This window comes from Empidonax traillii, unplaced genomic scaffold, assembly GCF_003031625.1.
Source record: "Empidonax traillii isolate 1590-97213 ecotype Southwest subspecies unplaced genomic scaffold, ASM303162v1 scaffold331:size1191723, whole genome shotgun sequence".
NCBI lineage: Eukaryota > Metazoa > Chordata > Aves > Passeriformes > Tyrannidae > Empidonax > Empidonax traillii.
Genome location: NW_020955524.1, coordinates 232,196 through 254,710, shown reverse-complemented (window position 1 = coordinate 254,710; position 22,515 = coordinate 232,196). Strand labels below are relative to the sequence as shown.

General features: G+C 38.9%; 1 protein-coding gene across 3 annotated transcripts in view; it reads left to right on the top strand.

Annotated features, from left to right (window-relative positions):
* SH3D19 (SH3 domain containing 19) overlaps nucleotides 1-22,515 on the top strand; it is an 85,718-nt gene that overhangs the window by 49,454 nt on the left and 13,749 nt on the right. The window contains exons 2-9 of one of the 3 annotated variants that reach the window (XM_027891795.1): nucleotides 825-865; nucleotides 1,800-1,842; nucleotides 3,033-3,180; nucleotides 3,410-3,611; nucleotides 4,185-5,180; nucleotides 14,959-15,066; nucleotides 18,154-18,266; nucleotides 20,466-20,524. In XM_027891795.1, the coding sequence (XP_027747596.1) occupies nucleotides 850-865; nucleotides 1,800-1,842; nucleotides 3,033-3,180; nucleotides 3,410-3,611; nucleotides 4,185-5,180; nucleotides 14,959-15,066; nucleotides 18,154-18,266; nucleotides 20,466-20,524 (1,685 nt within the window). In that variant the 5' untranslated portion in view covers nucleotides 825-849. The remainder of the gene's footprint in view (nucleotides 1-824; nucleotides 866-1,799; nucleotides 1,843-3,032; nucleotides 3,181-3,409; nucleotides 3,612-4,184; nucleotides 5,181-14,958; nucleotides 15,067-18,153; nucleotides 18,267-20,465; nucleotides 20,525-22,515) is intronic. The other 2 variants (XM_027891793.1, XM_027891794.1) reach the window with 2 other exon arrangements.

The following is a 22,515-nucleotide window of genomic DNA, read 5'->3' as shown; positions in this document are numbered from 1 at the left end:
CAGTAATTAGCTTTTATTTCTCACGCCCTTATCATTGTAATGCAGCTATAACCCAAGCCTTTGTGTTGAATACATTTACCAAATGAACACTTTCCTCCATCCTCTTTTCAAAAGTAATCTTGGGTTTGGTTGGTTTGATTCAGTTTGAGTTTTTTTCTTCCAGTGTGTGTTTTAGAACAGTGCTGTGTTAAGATCTCTGAAGAAGAAAGTGAAGGTGAGGTGCAGGGGATTTATATTTACTTATCGTAGCCAAACAGTTTTTACAGAACTCTTTTAGAAGATGTGCAGTCAAACCTAAAAGTTTGAGATGTGCTTCTTACTGGTTTCAACTTGCCTGCCCATATCTCTTTGATAGGTGAGAGTATAAATTGTGGGATCCCAGACATTTTTACATCTGTATCAGCTCGTTAGTGTAAACCATTATTTTTGGAAGGTAAAAGGGGCAGACCCAAATAAACCATAGTTTTAAGCTAAGAAAGCATTCAAAGAGATTTGATTTGCCTCTCCTCATTCCTGTGGTGGTTTCTTGTTGAGCCATACAGTGGACATTTCCATGGTCATTTGTAGTCTTTATGGTTAAAAGGGAAACTTCTGAACAGACATTGTTAAACTTGGCCCGTAGCTAGAAATAAAATCTAATTTTATTTTCATTTTAAAGACACTATTTGTTAATAGACATTCCAGTTGGCTCCTTGCAACACTGACACATGCACTATCCTTGCATGACTAACCCATCTGATCATGGTTTCTGGCACTCTGAGGCCTTGGTTTGTTCTCCTTCACCTCCTCTTTGTCTTCTGTAACCCCTTCTTTTTTTCCTTTAGCACTCATGAATAGTGCACATCCAAAATGCGCTGTCGAAGAGGTATGTGTGACACGACACTGTGCGACTGTCGGATCAAGTGTGCTTGGCTGATTTTGGCTGATGGTGCTGTGATGGCACGGGACAGGGACAGCAGAATGCCGGCTGTTGCACAATGAGATTCTACCACTTCCTGAATTGCACTGGCTATGCAAAAATTTGTCCCTTGGATAATTTTCTTTGCTCTCTAAGGAAATCCAAGTGAAAATATATTGTGGCCATTAAAAAAAAAAAATTATTTGAATGTAAATATGGCAAACCCAGAAAAATGAAGACCTCAGGATTTGCTTGGTTTATGTAATTTAAAACACACAGTTTGAAAAAAACCCATAAATATTTCTAACTTTTAATCCACAAGTGATTAAACTTTAGCAAATATCTAGCTGGGAACATTTAAGTTTTCCTTTTTATATAAAGGAGGGTGAAATACCTTCTTAGGTTCTGTGCCTTAGTGCCTTTCCCATCTATGAAAATGAACAGAAAGAGACATTAAAAAAAGATTAAAAAGGACATCTCAGAAATGATCCATCAAAAGGAAAAGTCAGACATGTTTAACACTTCTTGCTGCTTTATTCATATATTGTTTTAACTAAGGGAAAAAAGTTTCTGCTCTAGGGTTACCACAGTGCAGAATGTAAGAACATGGGGCAAGGAAGAATACAGGGCACAGGACAATCTCTCTTGGTGGTAACTTGGAGTGACTTTAAGTGATTATGAAAGTGCACCCTAAACCTGTTAAAAGCTTCTCATATTTAATGCAAATAATTTTTTTTTTTTAAACTTGGCCACTCTTAAAATCTAGAATTTATGATCTGATGCTCTATGTTCTTCATTTCGTTGATAGTGGATTGGTAAAGGCTCTGCTATTATGCTCATTATGTTGCTGTGACAGTGTATTTTAACCTTTTCAAAACTTCTGTTTCTTTTCTTTAAATAGCTTCTCGGACCTCTAGCCATAGTGAACAACAGAGGGATAGAAGGTATGATACTGTTATTTATATTGAAATTAGGTCTCCTCTAGTTTATTTTTTTCCTTTTCTCCATCTTTAGTGTATTTAAAAATAAAATAGACTTGGAAGAAAATAGAAATACCGTGATTCTTAAGCAGAAGGTAGGTTAAGAGTTTGAGGAGTTTTCTCATCAACTTTTTTACTTGTCTTCAAAAAGAGAATGCAACCAACCGTCAAACCTCTGCAGAACTGTTTTCTTTTCTTGACATCTATTTACAGGATCACTTCACAGTGAAAATAAGCACACTTTCAGGCTTCCTTTCAGTTTCTCAAAGGGCACTGAGAAAGGAGGTCACCAGCCTGGATAGCTGGTGAACTGAGTCTGCCATTATTTTAGATGTGAAGGAACTGCACCCCTCTTCTTTTTTAGTTGTTTTTACAATAGTTTTAGAAGTTAATGCTTCTGCAGGTTTATTTCTGTCAGCAGGCAGACCCTTCTGTAGGCAGATGCGTCATCTACTCACAGAACTCTCTTTTTGAAGTGTATGTTGTGTGAGACTCCAGCTGGGTCCGTGGTGCTCTGGGAGCCACGGTCTGGGAACGTGGGCCATCCCTGCAGCTTATGCTCTAAAGCAGCTGGTACAGTGATAAACCGGGGGTAGTACCTATGGGGCCTTCGCTGTCACGGAAGTCCCAGGTGTGCTCGATGCTGTAAGCAAATAGGCCCTGTCCCAAAGGCTTCATGAGGCTGCCTCTGCCCCACTTTAGCACGGTGAGAGGTTTCCCTTGAGGTCTGAGGATACACAAGTTTTTAGGTAGCCAGCTAGAAGCAGTTTTAACTACCCTACTGCTTTCACACTGTAGCAGGCTAAGGGCAAGCACATGATTGCTTCTTATTATCCCGTGAAGACTAAGACTTCTGCCATCTAATTGAGTTACACTTGTGTTTAAGTACTTTAGGCATGTAAATTATTTCACTGAAGCCAATAAACCTACTTTCTGGCTTAGGCATTTAATTAGGTGCTTTGAATAGAAGCCTAAGTGTGTTTGTTAGAAAGGTCAGGTAAGTTGCTTTTCAGTCATGGAAAAACATCTTTGGTTAAATCAAGAAGACCTGGGCTATTTTGATTTCCCATGAAGAGAAAACCCTGGAGTTTTATACTTAAAAGAACTGGTTTTAAATGGTTTAGGTAATTATTCCCCTTTGCCTTCATTTCCAGACGTCCTGAAATTACAATAGTTGCTGCTGAACCCCTCCGGCCATCCTCCTGGTTTCCAGGTGCAAGCCCTGTCACTCCTCAGGGATTAGGATTCCCTTCTGCTTCATCTCATGCTCAGTGGAGGAGAAATGAACGTATTCCAGCTGAGGTGAGCGTGAATTTACATGAGATGTGTTTGATTTACAAAGGTAAAAAGAAAATTAAGTCAGAGAGGAACAGAGTTTTTGCTTGCTTAGGCTTTCATCACATTCAATAGAAGACTATGACAGTGTTCTTTTCCTCTGCATATGTTAATTTAGTATTTATAAATTTATATGCTGCCTTCTTTTTTTAAAGGATCATATCTGGATGTACAATAATATTTGTCTGTTCTGTAGCTTCCACCATCATATGAGCAGGTGATAAAAGAAATCAATCAAGTGCAAGTCAATACAACAAATAACAATAATGCAGCTGCTCCTAGACATACCACTACTTCTGCAACACAAACTGACTTTCCGGAGGAACTAATCAGCCATTTGCCAGGAAGTAATGTAAAAACTAGTGTGCCTACACACTGGGAATCTGCAGGCTGTCGAGGTGAGACTGGTTTGGATTTTTCTTTAATGAAAAGCTTAGTCTGTCTCCTCAATGTTCTGTATTGTTGGTCTGTGTGGCCTTTAATATGAATAGTAATTGAATTTCTGTAGAAACCCTCTCTTCTGAAGAGTTTCCATTGCATTCAGACTATAATTAAATCTTAAGTTTTGTTCGATTCAGCCATAATTACAGTCCAAGCTTTGGGCCTGGAGGAGCTCAGATATCCAATCAAAATAGCAGCACTGTCATACATTCAGACTGAAAAGTGTGTAAACCTAGCTAGGGAAGTTACAGTACTCTTCTTTGGTCTAGATTTTGTTTGCAGACACTCAGTGCTGCAATTTTACAAGTAGTTTTGAACTTAAAACGTGTAGATACCATGCATTTCAGCAATCTTCAGCTTATTCCTAGAGTTCGTATATTTGTTCATGCATCTTTTTAGAAAGAGCACTGCATTTTCACAAGCATCAGTAAGTTCTGAATGAAAACCATCATGGTGACTATCCTGATGGCTGTCAAACCATAACATACATAAAGTGTTCTGGAAGAAGTAACTGAAACCTTTTGTGTTAGCAGGGCAGAGTCCTCTTAAACCTCCTAGGCCTTCTGCGTCTCTCCTGATTAAGTCTCCTTCAGAAAATGAGAATCCTTTAATAGTCTTTGAAAATCCTGAAGGTCAGAGGAGCCAAGAAAATCCCAATGCTGTGATATGTCCTGTGCCAAAGCCAAGATCAAGAAGCAATCTCAGACCTGTGGTCAAAAGTACTGAAAGTAGGACAGACAATGGCGAAGAAGTGAACCAGCCCACCACAAAACGGCAGCAACCTGCAGTTCAGCAGTCACCTCTTTCAGATGACAGCTTACTAGACAATCAGTTGGTGACGGACAGCATGAGTACAGAAAAGAGCCAAAATAGTATTGTTTCAAGGATCAAAGTTTTCGAATCCCAAGGAACTAATGATACCTCAGGATTAGCAAAAAAGCCAGAAATTGCCCCTCGTTCATTCACCCCAAGGTCCGTTACTGCAAAGAAGCCAGTAGTTGCTCCAAAGCCAGGGGTAAGCAGAATTTCAGAAGACTGGGATGTGTGGACCGAAAGCAAATCAACAGCTTCCAAGGAATTGCAACCTCAGCCTGAAGCAGTTGGGAGCAGTGTTGGAACCAAACCTGAACTGCCAAAGAAGCCAAAACCTGGCCTTGTTAAAAGTAGCAGTAGTGATTTTCTTGATACAAGGAGTGGATCGGTTGCAGAAAATAGTGATGGACAAAAGAGATTTCCTGTTCCTGCTCCAAGGCCTCTCGTTCCTAAAAAGTCATGTTATGCAGAAAATCCTGCCCTGTCTTTGGCCTCACTAAAACCGATTGCTGCTCCTTCAGGAGCTGCTGCATCTGCCGAAGAAAAAGTTGTAAAGTCTCTGGGGGAACTGTCACCTGCAGCAAACTCCTCAGCACCTGCTTTGCAAAATAAACTAGATGTGGAAGGAGATCTGATCAGTTTTGATGATGATGTTTTACCCCTAAGTCCAGCTTGTGTAGCTAAAGATAGCATTAATTCTGAAGCAGCAGCAGGTAAGAAAAAAATTTTTTAAATGTTCACTGTGGTTACTCTTTGCAGGTATGTGATCCTGTGTGTGTTATGACTGCGTGTCTTGATGGGGTTTATGTGTGTGCATGAAACTTTCGGTTTTCTATTATGTCAAGATCACTATGAAATTACTTGGATTTTGAGAGTCGGAAGGTTTCAAGGCTGTATAAATCTCAGAACTTGTCTGCTGGATTTATTATGTGATTATTAAAATAATGATTAAAGACTTGATGTTATATGCCAGATGTCACCTCTAGAACTTACCACAATTTCTCTGGGGAACTTGGGACATCTTATCTCTCGCCATCTAATCTGAATAATTTATTTAAGTGCCTGAAGTTCTATAGAACTAGTCGTCAGGAGAAGCAGCAATGTTTGTGGTATTTAGGGAAACTTCTGATCAAACATACTGGGATACTCTGTCTATGTCACCAGTCCCTACTCATTTTCTCTGTCCTGTCTTTCTGTCTTGTCTTGTCACATGACTATGTTATGCAACTTCAGGTTTTTTCTAATAAATGAAAATAATTACTTCATATGGAAGGATCAGTTACTACAGCTATCAAACCTTGTTTGATACCACTAAGCACTTGGGTCGATTTTTTTAATGCTGTTTTAGGTAGTTTAAGACACAGGTGGGTGTTGGGCTATCATTAAATCTTATAGCAATAGTATTCAACTATGTCCTGATTTAGCTTACCAAACCCATTGCAATCCAGGGAGAGTTCTGTTTTAAAGCAGGGGGTGTGTCATACAAAATGTTTGTTTAGAAATTAGCTGTGATTTTTAATCTTTTTATTTTCTTTTTACCCTCGTCTCTTGGGTTTGCATGGCAAGGTTTTGGTAGTGGGAGGCTTCAAGGATGGCTTTTCTGAGAAGCTGCTAGAATCTTCCCCCATGTCCAACAAAGCAGGAGGGACTCCAAACTGGAGCAGGGAAAGAATGTGAGGAGTCCTCTCTCTAAGGTGGAAGAAGGAGCAGCAGAGAGAGTCTGTGATGAGCTGTCCACAGTCCCATTCCTGTCCCACTGGGAGGGGAGGTAGAGAAATCCTACTCTGATTTCATTGGTAATAAATTCAAGTAACTTTTCCCCAAGTCGAGTCTGTTTTGCCCATGACAGCAGTTGGTGAGGGATCTCTCCCTGCCCTTATGTCAACCCATGAGCATTTTGTTATTAAACATTAATTCTTCTATTAAATCAGAGACAGTGATCACAAATGAAAATCACTTGGATAAAAAACAACTTTCATGATGAAGTAGTAAGAATGTCACTCTTTCTGGTTGGTGTGTTATTCTTGATTTAATTAAGAAGAAAATGCTTTCCATTCTTATGGTTAACAGAGGAATTATTCAAATAATAGTTTCCTGACTTCTTGAGTCACCTGTCTTAGATTTTATTCATTCAGTAAAATGTCATCTTTTCTATAATCACTTCTTGCCTACTAAAGAGAAAAAGGTCTGATAGCATTATCATTTCACTGTAAATTTAGGATTAATTCCAGATTTCTGCTGGCATTTGTGAGCTCAAGATCATATATTGTGCAACACTTTGACAGAGCACCACAAGAACAACACTGGCTTTCTGAAAATGAGGCAACACAGAGCACTAACACTAGCTATTTCTCATGTTCCCATAGGAACAGCTTAGGATTTGCAAGAGGAATCCACAGTGAAATGTTTTGTGAAGGCAGGAAGAGTAGCTCTAATCTTGCTCCCAGTTCCCCAGACCTTTGCATTTCTTACATATTTGTCATTGTCATTACTTAGCAAAATGACAACGCTCTGCTTGTTGTTATGGCAACCCTAGGAAAGGAAGAAGGCTTTTATGCAGTGGTGTTTGAAACCAAGCACCAACATCTTTTTGGTCAAAGAGCCAGTGTTACATCACAGATTGCAGCGTTCCCAAAGCTTCGTTTTTCCTGCTACAGCACAACCGAGTCTGATACTTAGACTAATGCAAATGGAACTGGGCGGATCAATCACTGCTGCTGCTGCTAACGCTAGTGTGGAAGTAAGAAGGTGAAATGTTGAGTTGATGAGAAGGGCACAGAAGCTGAAGTGAGCGTATGAATGAAAAGGTGAAACAGGCAAAACAAATTCAGAGTCTCCACAGCAATTTAGTTGACTGACATAAGACATCAGCTTCCTCTTAACAGAAGGCTACCATCTCCACAGTAGTGAAAGATATTTGAATTCCATGTATGTGCTTATATCAACAGTGTTGACAACAAAACAGTTTATGGTTTCACCAGTTTAACTGTCAGTGTTTAATTGATAGTTTAAGCTCGCTGGATGATTCTCTTTCAAGTTTACCTCAGGCAATCCCATGGGTTTCATCAGTGTTTGACAGCATCTCCAACAGCACAGCTGTTGGTAGAGTGAATTTACCCTTATCCAAACAGTAATGATTTTATTTTTAGAGGTGAACTGTGGCGGAATCTTGCATCCAGCTCATGTCTCTGATGCTGGCCCAAGGGAAGTCCCAGAAAGGAGAAGTCAGTCTACATCAAATCTGTGGAACTGCTTTGTCATCAGCCAAAATTGATGCCAGTTTTAAGTGCCATCATTTTGGACTCGAAGGCCAGAGATAATGTTCAAAGTCATTTGTATCCTAATGAAATTACTTCTATTCAAGTCAGTCATTTAGAATGTGAAGGGATCTGTTTGGGACTCTACATCTTGAGGTTCTAATGCTTGGATGATGGTTGTGATATTTTGGAGCGTTTTTGCATTTTTTTTGTAGCTGATAACAGGGATTTGTGCAGTTCCTGAAGGTTAAAAGTTTTGGTAATCTGTCAGGTGGGCTCTCTTCTCACTTACCCATTTTTACAAAGGCTTGGAAATGAAATGCTAGTGCAAGTTTAACCAAGTGTAAATTCATGGCTTCAGAAGACCCATATCAAGCACTGGACTTCATGATCTCGGAGGTCTTTTCCAACCCGGTCGACTCAATGATTCTGTGATTTTACTTGTAATTTGTATTAGTTGCTATGTCAAAGCATATAGGGTGCCTGCTTGCTGAATGTTCTGACAATGTGTGTTTTGGACAAAGAAAATAAGGTAACTGTGCATTTAAAGTGCACATTTAAAGTAAAACTGGAAGTAATCTTGCTAGAATGTTTTTCTTCCTTTTCACATGAGGGGAGCTATGCTTCCTTTTCTTTAAAACAGCATATAATTCACTGATTGCTCTGTGCTGACATATCAGAACTCAATTTAAACCATATTCTTTAAAAAGTAGTTCAGAAATAGCCTTACTTTACCAGTAGGAGACAGCTCACATTTTGATAGCTTCATTAGATTCAGTTTGAACAGTAGTACAACTACTGCGTTTCTTAATTGTCTTATCTATCTGTCTGTCTGTCTATTATATCATAGTATAAAGGTTCATTTCTGCCTGCAGGGTGAAAAAACCCCCAACCAAACCAGTGCTGCTGTCCATTTATGTGTATTGTTCCTTCTTGTGGCATGAATGGTGGCATTTGTGTGACATTATAGACAATTCAGAAAAACTGCTGCTTTAGTAACTCCAGATTTGTCTACTGTGGAGATATTGCCCAGCTGCTTGATTTTAATTGCTTCCTCAGGAAGGAAAAGAAAAACAGAAAAGAACTGAAATAGTTCTAACTGGTAGATTAGTCCAGACATATCTTCAAAATAATGCAGCTTTTCTTAAGGTCTGCTGCATTACTTCCGATGACTCTTATTGTGGTTATATTAAAGACACCTGTCTACTTTTTTACCTACTGCCAAAAGTATCGCCACCAGAAAAGAATGAGCTGTTTCATCCATTTTAATCTGCTCTTTGGCTTAAACCTCTTATAAAAACAGATTTACCTGAAGACATGGTGCTGTGGGGTGGAGTAGTGGAGATTCGGGTGTGTTGTGTCCTCCTGGTTTTGCTGCAGGGTTGGCAGTCTCCAGCAAAAGTGGCAACAAGCATCCATTAACTCTTCAGTCACTACAGATGTTAGCTTAGTAAACGTAAATTGGAGCCTTCAAGAACCTTGAAGGTCTGGACTCCACTGTTGCCACAGGAGAGGGCCTTATATGTAGGTCTAGGAAACAAATAAGGTTTTTAAATCATAGCTACATAATAGATGAGGAGCCCTTTAAGTTGTCAAATGCAGATGAATTTGTTTTTGAGTTCTGGGTCCATCGATGCTATTAAGTGGTAACACAAAAGTAACAATATTCTTAATAAGATCTGTTTTCTCTGATACTTTGTTTATTTTACAATAACACTTAAAATGCAGATATCCTTTGATCAGAAAGTTTGTTATAGAACAGCAATATACTTATTTGAAAGAAATGTTTACAAATAAAACTGTTTTTTTCCTTTACTGGAAATGTGAGATTCTTGCAAGAGAGTAGATAGGTATTTTAAACAATATTATAAATTACCTTGTCCTTCACATTTTCAATAAAAAAAGATGTTGTCTGACCTACTGCTTTCTGTTACCTGCTTTGGAAATTTCCAGCTTGCCTGCTTTGGGGCACTTGAATCTCTTACCAGTGAACAACCATTTATTCACCTAGCAAGAATGGACAAGGCTGTGTTTCCTAATCTCCAGGGTAATTTGGAGGCTTGTTTTCTTTGTCACCCACTGTATGTCCAAATACCCTCTGGCATCCAGTTTTTGAAGTTAGACCAGGTTATGCAACCAATTTCTAACAACATGCCCTCATAGCTGACCTGTTCTGGGCAGGAGGTTTGATTAGAGACCTCCTGAAGGCTCTTGCAATCTGAACTATCCTAATCTTACTTCAACTAGCAAAATAGATTAATGATGTAGGAATAGCCTCCAAAGTCTTACATAATAGCTCATGCTGGTATACACAGTTCTTTTGTGCCAAAGGCACTGTAGTTTCTATTACCTTTCACTAGTGTGGACAATCTAGCAATGAACCAAATGGTTATGCTTTTAGATATACACAGGTACTAAGCGTGGGCATTCCCACACTTTGAGAGAGAAGTGCTAAAAGCTCGGAAGAGGTCCATCTGTGTTTCTCTGTCTGTGTACGAAGAGTACATGTGTTGTTTCCTACCCTATGAATGCTTTTATTGCTGTTAAGTGTTACAATAGCCCAAGAAATTTTGCTGTTCTAGTAGTAGCTTTTATCTGCTCTCCAGCTTTCTGACACAGTGGATGAGGTATTTCATTGCTTAGCTAAGGACAGCTTGCATTTTCAACAAGTACATTTAGGTCAGATCTTCTGTTGCATCTCTTGGCAAATTCTTTTTCTGTGCTTTCCAGAGAATACAAAACTCTGTATAATTCTTTGTCTTTGTGCATTTTGTCACAGTGATTGCTGGGCTCCTTCTGCAAAGCAGATGTACTTGTCTCTGCTCTAATTTTAAATTGGAAAGGATACTAAGTCTCCTGCTGAATAATACTGTATTCCTTTTATTTGAGTGAGCTGGTCTAGTGTTAAGAGAACGCTGAGAAACCTGAATTTCACTTGAACTTACTTTCGTGTTGTTTACAGATCAGATCCTGAAAGAATCTGCATCATACTGTCTCTCTTTTGTTTAGTTTGGGGTTTTTTTTTTCTTTTTTAATTTCCCAGCCTGTTAAAACATACGATCATGACCAGATCGTGACAGTTTTCCATGCAGAGGGAACTGCAAATTGCCCATTTTGTGAAAGGTGGTGTAGTCCATATTATTTTCTCTGTGTCAGAAATACCATTTCTAAGAACATCAAACTGTTAATTGTGTTTATGAAAAATGCTGTGGAAAACAGATTGGGAAAATCACTGATGCTGGAATTTAGGTAGGATAATTGTCTGATACATCTCTTTATAGTTGTAAATGGGTTGAGATTTAAAATGTCTGAGTGAACATCAGACTTCTGGTTGTGGCATTTCACAGTGTTTCTTGAGCATGAACCTCATTCTTCTTTGGAATGTTATCTGTCAGGTTTCGATTGAGTCTCCAGGTATATTACTTAGGAGGGCCTAGTCGTTGAGACTCTTCCCCAGGTATGGGCTGAGTAAGCTTCCATAAACACCAGAGTGGTTTTACGGGCCTAGGTTTTAATAAAACCATTTGTTGATGAGATTTGTTTCTATTCTCTGTTCCTAGAAGACACTGATAACAATCCTGTTCTGTGTGAAGAGAATGTGTAAGCTGATTTAGGTTTTTAAATTAAAAACCACAATTGCATACTTCTGTAGTGGCAAGTGGTGTAATGTCAGCATCCCCACCTTTTGTATTAGGTTGTTCTCATGTGTTCTGAGTACTCTTTGCAAGATAGAGAACCTTCACAACAGATGATACTAGTCTGTGCTTTTAGCTTTCCACATATTATTTGTTTGGAGATTCCCCTTATTGCTGCTGAGGTATCTGTTACCATCTTACTCCCTCTCACCTGAAGACTATCAATAAATATTTCAGAAAGATGCCTGTCCATCCTCTTCACATGGGCAAAACCAGTGTTTGTTCTGTAAGCTCCTAATTTTTTATTTTAAACAAGGGTAGTAAATGAGAATGGGGGGAAAAGGCTGTCTCTCCTAAGCTGTTGAAAGAAAAGAGGTGATATACAGTGTATTTGAATACACAGCTTTCATTTGTCTTTCCTGTGCACAAGCACACTAACATATGTTATCACATAAACCTTTGAAACAGAAGCTGTAGAGAAATGAAACTAAGGAAGACACAAACTTTAAGCATCATTCTAAAAGTTTAATAAAAAAAATCAATAGAAGTCTGTTGATATGTGTTATGAAAAATTACTTGCAGATTAATTTCCTTGAACTGAGAAGCTTTAAATGAGTATATTAACAGTTCTGTTTTCACACCTCCGTGAATTATGCTCAAACGATGCCCAATTGTTGTTAAACAACATAAAAATTTGATATGTTGTCAGTCCCATTGCACAAAGCAGCGCAGTTGTTTTCTCAGCCAATTTCTGCTGCAAACCCAGCGCTGGGGAATGGAATAACACAAACAAGGTAATGAGTTTTAAACTAATTATGAGGTGACAACAGTATAATTGAACATAAGATAATGAGTGGAAAACTAACGTTCATCAAATGGTTTTCTCAACCTTAGAAATTACTTTTCTCAGACTTAAAATTATCAAACGTTTTGATGTAGAGACCTCTGCCAACTGTTGAATGGTCAACAAAACCATTTCTATGCATAACAGTGATTAAGAGCTGCCAAACAGCAATTTTGTACAATTTTAAATCTTCTATAAATTTACAAGAATACAGAACTGTGATTATTTTGGGTGTTTAGAGCATTTCCACTTGGTCTCACAATGTCTCTATTTTTATAAGATGGAGGCTTTGGAAAACTGTTTCTTCATTTTTCATGCAGAACTTCCCTAACCTCTGCAGAACCTTATCCTGGGAGGTGCTGTGTGTGCCAGTGTGTTCCTTATGGTCCTGCTGTGTCAAGGAGCTCATGACTTAGCCCTGCTCTCCTTTCCTCTGTTCGTTCTCTCTCTCCAACATCCCAGTGGGCCAGTGCAGCCTTGAGGCCCCCCTGCCCTGCTGCCTCACCAGGGTCACTCCTCAGCTGTGTCATAGAGTTGCCAGATAACTGAAACAAAGAAGAAAGCCCAGGTTTTCTTTTTTTTTTTTTCAGCTGCACTTAAAGTCACTCTGAACACCAGCAGAAGAGTTAAGATTAAATAAATCTTTGGGGGTTTTAGTGCAATTCGAGAGTTAGCATTGTAGCTAGTAGGCAAAGGGATTTTTGTTTCTTGTAATGACTGTACTGCCAGAATGCTTCCACCCCTATTGTGGTCTGTGTTTTCAAGAACTCCAGAAAAACTCTTGCTCTGATGCAGCTTCCATTGACAAAACACAAACCTTTTACTGACTAATGCTGATCTATAACTTCAGAAAGATTTGCCCTTGCCTTCTAAAATAGTATGGGTTGCCTGTGTCTAGTTTCTGGATGCACCTGCGTCTTTGGGCACAATGTGACAGAGCCATCTTCTGTCTAGATAGTAACAGAGCTTATTTTTAACTGTGGCCTGCATACCTTTAGCTGTGGACAGATTGTTGACCCGTCACAATCCTTTGTACCTGGAGTGTTGTACGAGTAGCCTGACAGAGGGAATTGATGCACTTCCATGATTGAAATGTGATATGAAGGTACCCAGGTGAGTTTCTGGGGAGCCTGTAGGCAGATAGATGTCTTTACTTTGAGAGAGTCCACGGCACAAACGCTCATAGCACACCTGTACATGCTGGATCCACCTGTGAAGGAAGCCTTAAGCAAGGGGCTAGTTGGAGGTAGACATCTGAGCACGGGCTCTGTGGCACATGGTCCCTGCTGTGTGACAGCTGCCCGCTGCAGCAAGAAGCACCCGGCAAGGGGGGTGGCAGCAGAGCCTGGGCAGCAGAGCCTGGGGAGCTGTGGCCACCAACTTATGTGCATCTGGCAGGGCATGAGGTGGTTCATAAATAAATACTGTTTTTTCTGTATTTTCCTAAATCTTACAGAAATTCCCAGACACGGGTTTGTTGTGTCTTGCTAAACCGTGTTGTGAAATGCTATCCAAGATTACCTATAAGAAATCAAGAGTTAATATTGCATAATTTTAATTGGGTTTTATAAGTGTTGAAGATAAAATTTTATCAAATACAGGGTTTTCTAACTTTGTCAGGAAGCATGTCAGTAGTTTTGGGAAAGGGTATGCTTTTTAAAAAAGTCATGAAGAATTTAAAGAGATGCCCAGCACACTTGCTCTCTTAGGCTCTGACACTCCATAAATAACATCTCGTTGAGCTATACATCTAAAAAGGCCACGAGAGGAGATCAGACTCAGTTGTTGTGGCTGTGAATATGTGTCATGGAGAATTTATCATCCACAGTGCTTCTCCAGTTTCTACTTTACACTTTTATGATACTGTTAAGCGTTGCTGTTTTACAGCAGTTTTTGGTAATGTCAGAGAAAGAAGTAGTTGTTAACAGGAGAGAAGAGGTGTAAATGTGGTATCACTCTTTGACATGAAGGTCTGCATGAGCAAGACCCATTGATTTGGTTTTTATTTATGCACAACTATTTTTACAGCTGCCTTCTACATACGCCTGTGTTCCCATGCCTATTAATAAGATACCAGTGCTTAAGTTTATGAAGCATGGAAAACATTGCTCCTGTCTTACCAATGGAATGATTGGAAAGGCTTGTAAAGGCATGAGTGATACAGGCAGGGGCAGAGCTCAGACACGACTCCCAGTCCTTGATCTGAACCAGTCTCCTCCGTGTCACTAGGTTTGTAACCAGTGAAGTGATGCAGAATCTTCAAGGGAATTAGTTGTTCTACAGCAAAGACATTTTGTAATTGGTAATATTTAAATGTTTTGTTTTGTTTCTGTAGGCATTTTATCTGCTGCAGTGCTGATTGTTTAGCTTTGGCAAGATTTTATTGATTAAAACTTTTAGTGTTCACAGCTATGTCTGCATATTAGAGCAGCTGCTTTGAAAACATTTCCCTAAACCCATTCTGATTTCAAGTCCCTATTGCCAAGCAGTGCAGTTCCTCTTGTTTAGTGGCTTATATAATCCCAGAAGGTATCTGGAGCATGTCTGTGTTGTCAGCTATGAATGCAGAAGTACAAAGAAGACATGTTATTTACAAATAACTGAGTATACTAGTTGCACCAGCCTGATTTATTTTTTTTTATTACTATCTTGTATATGAAGTGTAAATATCCTTAATAACGAAAGCAATACTTGATAAGATACGTGTTCAACAAATAAATATTAAATATGTCGGGGGTTTTTTTTCCCTTTTTAGATCCATTTCAGTTCCTCACCAAAAGTGAAACTGCAAAGGAACAGCCAGCTCAATCAGCTTTAGCTCGGAAACCCACTGTGATCCGAATCCCAGCTAAACCCGGGAAACGTAAGTTCTTCTCCCAGATTGTCTGAGAAATCTGTTAGAAAATAATTTCACCTGGAACTCAGTGTTTGCTAATTGATTTGCTGTTTACTAGCTGTATTAGCTGCCAAAGGAATCCCACGTTACGGTTTGACAAGACAGAGGAGCCAACCCAAAAGCTGTGGTGGGAGGGAGAAATGGATGAGAGTCGTGTTCCACTCTCTCTGCCTCCCATCTACCTCATCTGGCTCCCTGCTTTGCACTGAGTCTGATGTCTCAAACCTTATGGGGCTAATGCATATCAGAGGGGAAAGAGTGTGCATGGGGCGGATCTAAACACATGGCAGGGAAGAGCTGGAGGAGACCCTTCCAGCAGAAGCAAGCTCCTTTTGTCAGCTAAACCGTATCACGGAGCTGATCAGCCAAATTGATTTTGGCTCTGACCTCAGCTGATGTTATTTGAATGCTGCTCCCCAGCTTCCTGGGAGCCACAAGATCTTTGTGTTGATCTCTGTAGGCTGGAGTACATGGTTGTTTCTGTTTAGCCTTATGTTTTATCCTCAGAGCTTAGGGAGAAATGTCAGAAGATAGCTCTTAATAACTCATATTTCAAAATCGTGTTTTGCTTACACTGCCTATGTGTAGAGTCAACTTGTAGCAACAGTAGGTCCAGGTGACTTTTCTCCTGAGACTTTCTCTCATTATTTCCCAAGTTTCCATCTGCACCTATCACCAACCCAGTGCTAAAATACTGCATTTTGTTGTCCCCTCCATATGTGAGAAATGCAGTGGTAATGATTAAACATAAAGAGAAGACTGAAGATAAAGCTGCAAGGAAAAGTCTTTCTGTTAATATCTGATTGTAAATAAAAGGTTTTTTTCAGTTGGAAGATTATATTTATGAACTACTCTTAAGAACCCCTGACATAGTTCTTCTCTGTAAAGGAAATTGTAATTTCCATTACAAAAAAAAGCAAAACCAAACAAACTACTACCAACCACCTGACAATTTTTTTCATTTTCTTTTTTTTTCTTTGTTTTTGTCTGAGACTGATTCTCTTTTGAAATTGTAAATAACTGGTCCCTTGCTGCTCTCTAGTGGTAATTGAGTTTTCCAGAGAAGACTGGCCATCATCCTGTACTTAGCTATAAATGTGAGGAGGGTGTGAAGGACTGTTTTATGGGAGTCTGTATCTGGAAGATTAATGGGATATGGAAGAACAGAAGCAGATTCCAAGAAAGCAGAGTAGTCTTTTGTCAGATAGGAGCTGGTGCAGAAATGTACACTGTTAAAATTTAAAAAATGGGAAAAGTACAACTGGGTCAAGGTATAACATAGATGTAGTAGGATTTACATTGTAAAAGGGCCATGTAATCTCAGTACAGAGAGTCTTTCGCCATATGGAGGGAGATAAACTCTGTCAGGAACCAGCACAAACCAAAAAGAAAAACTCCAATAAACAAACAAAAAAACACCAAAAAAATCCCCAATCATCAACAACATCATCAACAAAAAGCCACCCATCCAGCACTACCAAAAAGGAGACAGAGTTGGATGCTTAGGAATTTGAACTCCAGTATTCAATTAGCATTAAGATTTTTGTTGAGGCGTGATGAGAAAGCAAGCATTAAACTTCCACTTCGGTTATTACACTTAGAAATCACTAAAAAGAACACCTGAAGTTGTTCAGGTTTTTTATCTTCCTCTAGATCCTTTAATTTTGGTTGTTTGAAGAGAAAGGGAAAGAAAATCAGGCTATCTGTGTATGTAGCAAGATTTGAAGTGGATAAATAAATGTCTCATGCTTTTTATATATCAGTAAAATGTAGTAAGAGAAGATTTCTTTTGCAATTACTGTCAGGTATTGTTTTTTACTTTTCATCCATCACACTAACTTAGAAGAATGATGAACTTCCTAAGTTTTTTTCCCCATACTTGATCACTACCAACAGAGTAACTATGAACTGCTCCTAAGAATCAGGGAGATTTATCCTTGAACTGATGAATTTTTAAATATCACAGCAGTGATTTACATCATAGTAGTGCAACAGAGGTGTTAAAAATAAACAACACTTCTCCTTCCTATGTGTTGTTTCTTTGTTGAGAGTACTTTTCATGATTTGAGCAACTGAAAGTTTTCTCTTGGATAGCATGTCTTTTTGTCATCACTCTATAAATGTCCGGGCTGTCTACATATATTATTATTTAACTCCAAGTCCAGCAGGAATTCAGAAGAGCTTAAGTGTCTGAAGTTCTTTCTGTTAAATGAATTTTCTTTGTATACAAACTCATTTTAAAATAGATGACAAGGTTCCAATATATAAAGACAAAATGTTTGGTAAATATGCTGGCAAAACTTGTCCAAGTGCTTCCCAGATTTCAGTGGCAGAGACATTCAAACCAAATGTCGTATAATCTGCAGAGTTTTGTATTCTGTATTGAGACTGAGTACATCATCACTCTCTCCTAGTAAGAGCTGTACTGTTTCCTCTTCCATGTCCTAAATTTACTTAGCTCCTTAAAGACTGCCTGGTAGCTTCTGTCTCTGTTTTCTGTCACTCTGAATTTTGTATCAGGCAATGGTTTATTTTCTTGCCTTTACCTTTCTGGAGATTCTTCCATCCAAGTCTCCTGATCTTTCAGGGTTACTTGAAATAACCCTCAGCTGTTTTCCAGCCTGAAGGATATTCCAGGAGCTGACAGCTGAAAAAAAAGTGAGCCAGTTTAGAAATGTGGCTGAGAGACTGTGGTGGTGTTTCAGGGGTATCCAGTAATGAATCTGACATTCCCAAGGGTAGAAACTCTTCTACTCATCCAGTATTATATCAACAAGTTTTGCAGCTGAAACCCTGAAAGTCTAAAATAACTTGCTGGTGTCCTGAGAATAAAGTGAATACCTGTTATGCTCCTGAATTCAGCCTCAGAGTTGCAATGTTTGCTTCATGTCCTTTTTCTCTTTGCTAGACTTTAAGTGGTTCTTTCCATTGGCTGCTCTGGCTTTGAGGAAGGAAGTTCTATTCCCCCAAAAATGCCCCATTTTGTCTATTGTTGGTCCATGTAAAGAAGCTATTAATTTGAATTTCATTTGGGAACTTTTGGTCTTTTTGCAGCTTTAAATGACATCCCACATAGCCCTCCACCACTTCCTGCTGAAAAGCCTATTGGGAACACGTCCGATATCGCAGGGAGAAAACCCAACAGTGGTGACCTTGTGAAAAAAGGAGTAAGTTAGAACTGTTTTCTTGTATTACAGCTTTGTGTGTTCTGGTTAACAGATCTCTTGTGACTCTCAAGCATTTGTAAAGTTATTTGAAGGACCAGAAGATGAAAAGGACTACTCAAAAATCTAAGGCTTTTTTTTTCTTTTAATTATGTTCTCTAATTTAATTAGGTAATTTAGTCTGCTGTCAGTTCCGAAAAGCACTTAGGTGATTTTACTAAACTTTGATCACATCTATCTTCAGTTTTCTGTATTTATCATCTGGAATCAGGATATTCTACGACTTAGTTTCAAAAGCACTGCAAAGTGGTTCAAAGTCCAGTGGGATTTACACAGTGAAATGTTGTCAAAGTCCGTTAGAAATCTTTTTTTTTTTTGCCTTCATACACACAGTACCTCTTAATGTCTGTGCTAATTTCCAGGCAGAGGAAACTTTTCTGTAGAAGAATGAAGGTTGCTTTTTTTCAGTTTTTCTTCTATTTGTTTCTGCTCAGTTGAACCACTATTTTGGAAAGTAAGGCCCTGCTCCTCACTCCTGAGCACATACACAGTAATGGTGGACATTGTAGCTCCGTATCCTATGTGCCATTTGACACAGATTTACAAAAAGAAATTAAAACAAACTAGAAAATGGCAGTAAAATTTTCCAATATTGAGTTTTGTGATGGTAAGAATGTCAGAGAAACATGTGGAAACCACAGGCAGCAAAAAGATCCAATCAAATCAAAAGCCCTCACTAGCTGGACAGCTGCCAAGAAATGCCCTTGTACCTACCTCTGCTATTAAGATAAAGGGGTTTTAAATGTCATGATTGAAAAGACTATTCAGTGAGGTCCCATCTTTTCTGGATAATGCTGAAAAAATAATTTCCAATACAAGACATTAAATAACATTTTATGCAGTGCAACTCCAAAACTTTTACAATGTCCTTCAGGTTATTGCGATGGGCATGTCTAAGCTTCAGAGGATGTTTTTAAGAAAAAGATTGCATTGAATCCACTGAAACACTTAAATCTTATCTGTGGAAAGATAAGAACTGTGCTCCTAAAACTAGTATTGTTTGTCGGTGGAAGTGATCAAACAGCAGCAGTAAAAATTGTTGATCATACGTAGCAGTTGGCACAGATTTCTTCCTTTTCATACAGAAGAGAAAAGTTTTTGATATGAGGATAACATCTTCATCTGAAAGTGGCAGGTTGTTTTCTTTCTAATCAAGATCGTTTAATCAGGACATTAATTTGGGGACTCAATCAAGGGTCAAATCTCATCACAAAATACATCTAGGTATTTTCTATGTGGGAAAAATCACAGAAGTTGTTTATCAGTTTCAAGCGCATTCAAGCACCTAATTAAGTAAACAAGACTGTTCAGACCTATTTCAAACTACTGGTTCAGAAAGGATCCTTTTGAACCCAGATTCAGCACTCTGATTTACCGCACAGTTCCAGAAGCAGCTGTGCTTGTTCAGTGAAGCTGGCAGAATTTTCTGGCACTGGGATGAAAACGACCAGCAAGAGGCAGTAAGGATGTTCACTTGCTAATCCATCACCATGGTCCAAGCCCTTCAGGCATGGCACATGTCCCCCCTTTCCTGACTGCTGTAGGGTAGTAATCTCTGGCAGGGCCAGCATGGGCACCTGGGAGGAGTGATGCCTTAATCTGCCAAAGCAAGATTCACTGGGGTTTATCTGTTAGATCTTTAGGAAACATATTTAGATGCCTTCTGTAATGGGAGCTGATGTTATTTGCAAGAGACACTGTCCTGTGTGAGTTGCATTAATGTCATGTTTTCTGCTTTAAGACTGCTCAAAGTGTTTCATGTGTCAAAGTTAAATAAGAATTGGTAATGTGAGATCCTACGAGCATTGTAGTGGTACATTTGTATGATTCCTGTATTTGATCTTAAGCCCTTACTGCCGTGTAGTAGGAAAAGAGGGCCAGGTCATACCTAATGCACAATTTAATCTGTTTCAGGTAGTAAGTCAGGTTATTTACATCTCCCTCTATGTCCAGCAACACCTTAAAAAGCTAGAACACACCATAATACTTATTACTTTACTCCCAGACCTCCAGAAACTCTTGTATTTCATGTCTGTTGGATATAATTTATTATAAGAAATATATAATTTCACCAAGATCTGTTATGTTGGTTTTTTTTCCTTAGGCTCAAAGAAATTTCTTTTTTCTTTTGAATCATTTTAGGAGTTGAATCATTCAGAACAGGGTGGAGTGCCTCAGCTAGAACCTGTACTACCCCCAAGGTAAGTGCAGTTCTTCAGAGACTCACTGAAAAGTTTCTGAATGTGTTTCTGAATTAATTTATCTAGTTAATCTCAAAGTAGACACTACCAATTCTTAGTCATAACTCTATAGTCTTGGTGGTATGCTTACTAATAAATAGGCAGGACCGAATTGCTAGCTGATTAATACTTGTTTGTACATTAGTGGTATGAGCAGGGAGATTATAGGACAGCTGTTTGACTTTTTAGCTAATGTACAGTGGATGCTGACAGTCATTCCTTTCTGCATCTTTAACCTTTTCACCCACAGCACTTGCACTTGTGCCAGGGTTTGAGTGGTGAAGGAATGGAGGTGGCAGATGCTGCCACCCTGGAAATGGTAGATGCTGGGCCAGCAGCTTCCCAGAAGCACTGGGTGGGTTATACAGTTCAGTTCAGACCTAAAACACCTGTGAAGGTACAGGATCAATGATAACCTTAGGGTATTTTATTCTTCTGAACTAACAAGGAAAAAGGTCTACAGAGGCAAAACTTGCTGGAGCCACCTTAAATTCATGTCTGCTCAATGCCAGAGACAGAGGGGAGGGAGATACTGCTCTGGCTATCCAGTCCACTGTGGCTATCTCAGCATTTGCATTCGGAATCTGTGGGTTTAAACACAAGCGTTTACTCTGATGTATCAGGACAAGATAATCTTTCTGTTATTGAACTGAGTCTATCATTAATGATAAGTATTCATTAACATGAAAGAATGTGGTTGTACCCACAAGAGAACACCTTGTGGTGTTACTTTACTACATTCCATTTAGGATAACAACATTCCTGATTATTATGAGGGTCTCTAGAACTGCAGTAAACTTTTTACCCTTTCACTCTTCTGCTCAAATGGATTTTTTAATTTTTTTTTTTTTTTAAGTAAGCAGTAATAATTTGCTGAATTGTTTGTTAGGGTCTTCTTGTTTAGTTGAGTTGCCTTATAAACATATGGGTTGATCTGTTTACAGATTCAATACAGTCAAACTTGGAATTTCCCTTTTTGTCAATATTAAAAATGCTCAGTTTAGGATGAGGCTAAGAAAGGGGAGAGGTGGAAGTTGAACAGAAGTGGAATTTTTTTTGAAATTTGAAAATTAATCCATACTCAACTATTAATAGAGAGCTCTTGTAAGGAGCATTAGTAGAGCACTAATATCTTCTCAAGTGGTGGATGACACTTTCAAAATGTTAGAATGATGCTTCAGAGATCCACTAATGCACATTTATTGGGGTTGATAGTTTTTGCAGACCTTGCTGAGTTACTTTATGTGAAAAAAAGAGAAACAATTGTAGCAGAAACTTGCAGTAACTGGCTGAAGATTTTCCCGAAACAATCAAATAATACTGTTTTTTTTGGAATAGTGGTAGTGCCAGGGTTCCTAATAACAGAATGCCTAAATATTATGTACATAGTTCTTGTTTATAGCAGAGGTGATTTTTAATTAGGAATTTATTGATTTGGCCACACTCTTTGATTCTAAAAATCGTGAGTCATGTACTGTAAAGGCAGCTTTGCTTAATCAATGCTTAGTAAGGGTTTTTTAAAAATTTTTAATTGAAAAAAAAATTACTACTGTGACTTGCTAGCCTCTGATTTTGCTTTCTAAACTACTGGTACATTATTGAGAATGTGATACCTCCAGATGTCAGAGAACTTGAGTATTTTCAGCAGTGTTCTTTCTGTTGCATGAAAATGGTAAATTCTGCTATTGATGGCATTGTGTCCAAAGTGGCGTTGTATGTCATGAGTTTCTGCAGAGGACCAAAAGTCACGTTAGGGAAGGGAATGAGCTAGGCTGATCCTGAAGACCAGTTTTCCCAAAAGCTCTCAATAGCAGAACATCCTGCAGCAGCTTCAGACGAAGCTCTTTCTGAAGGTGGATTGCTAAAAGAAATCCAGCTTATATAGTGGGCTCCCGTGAAAGCTGGCAGGCTGTTGATTAGCAAAAGCTTCAGATGCTACATACTCTGCAGCC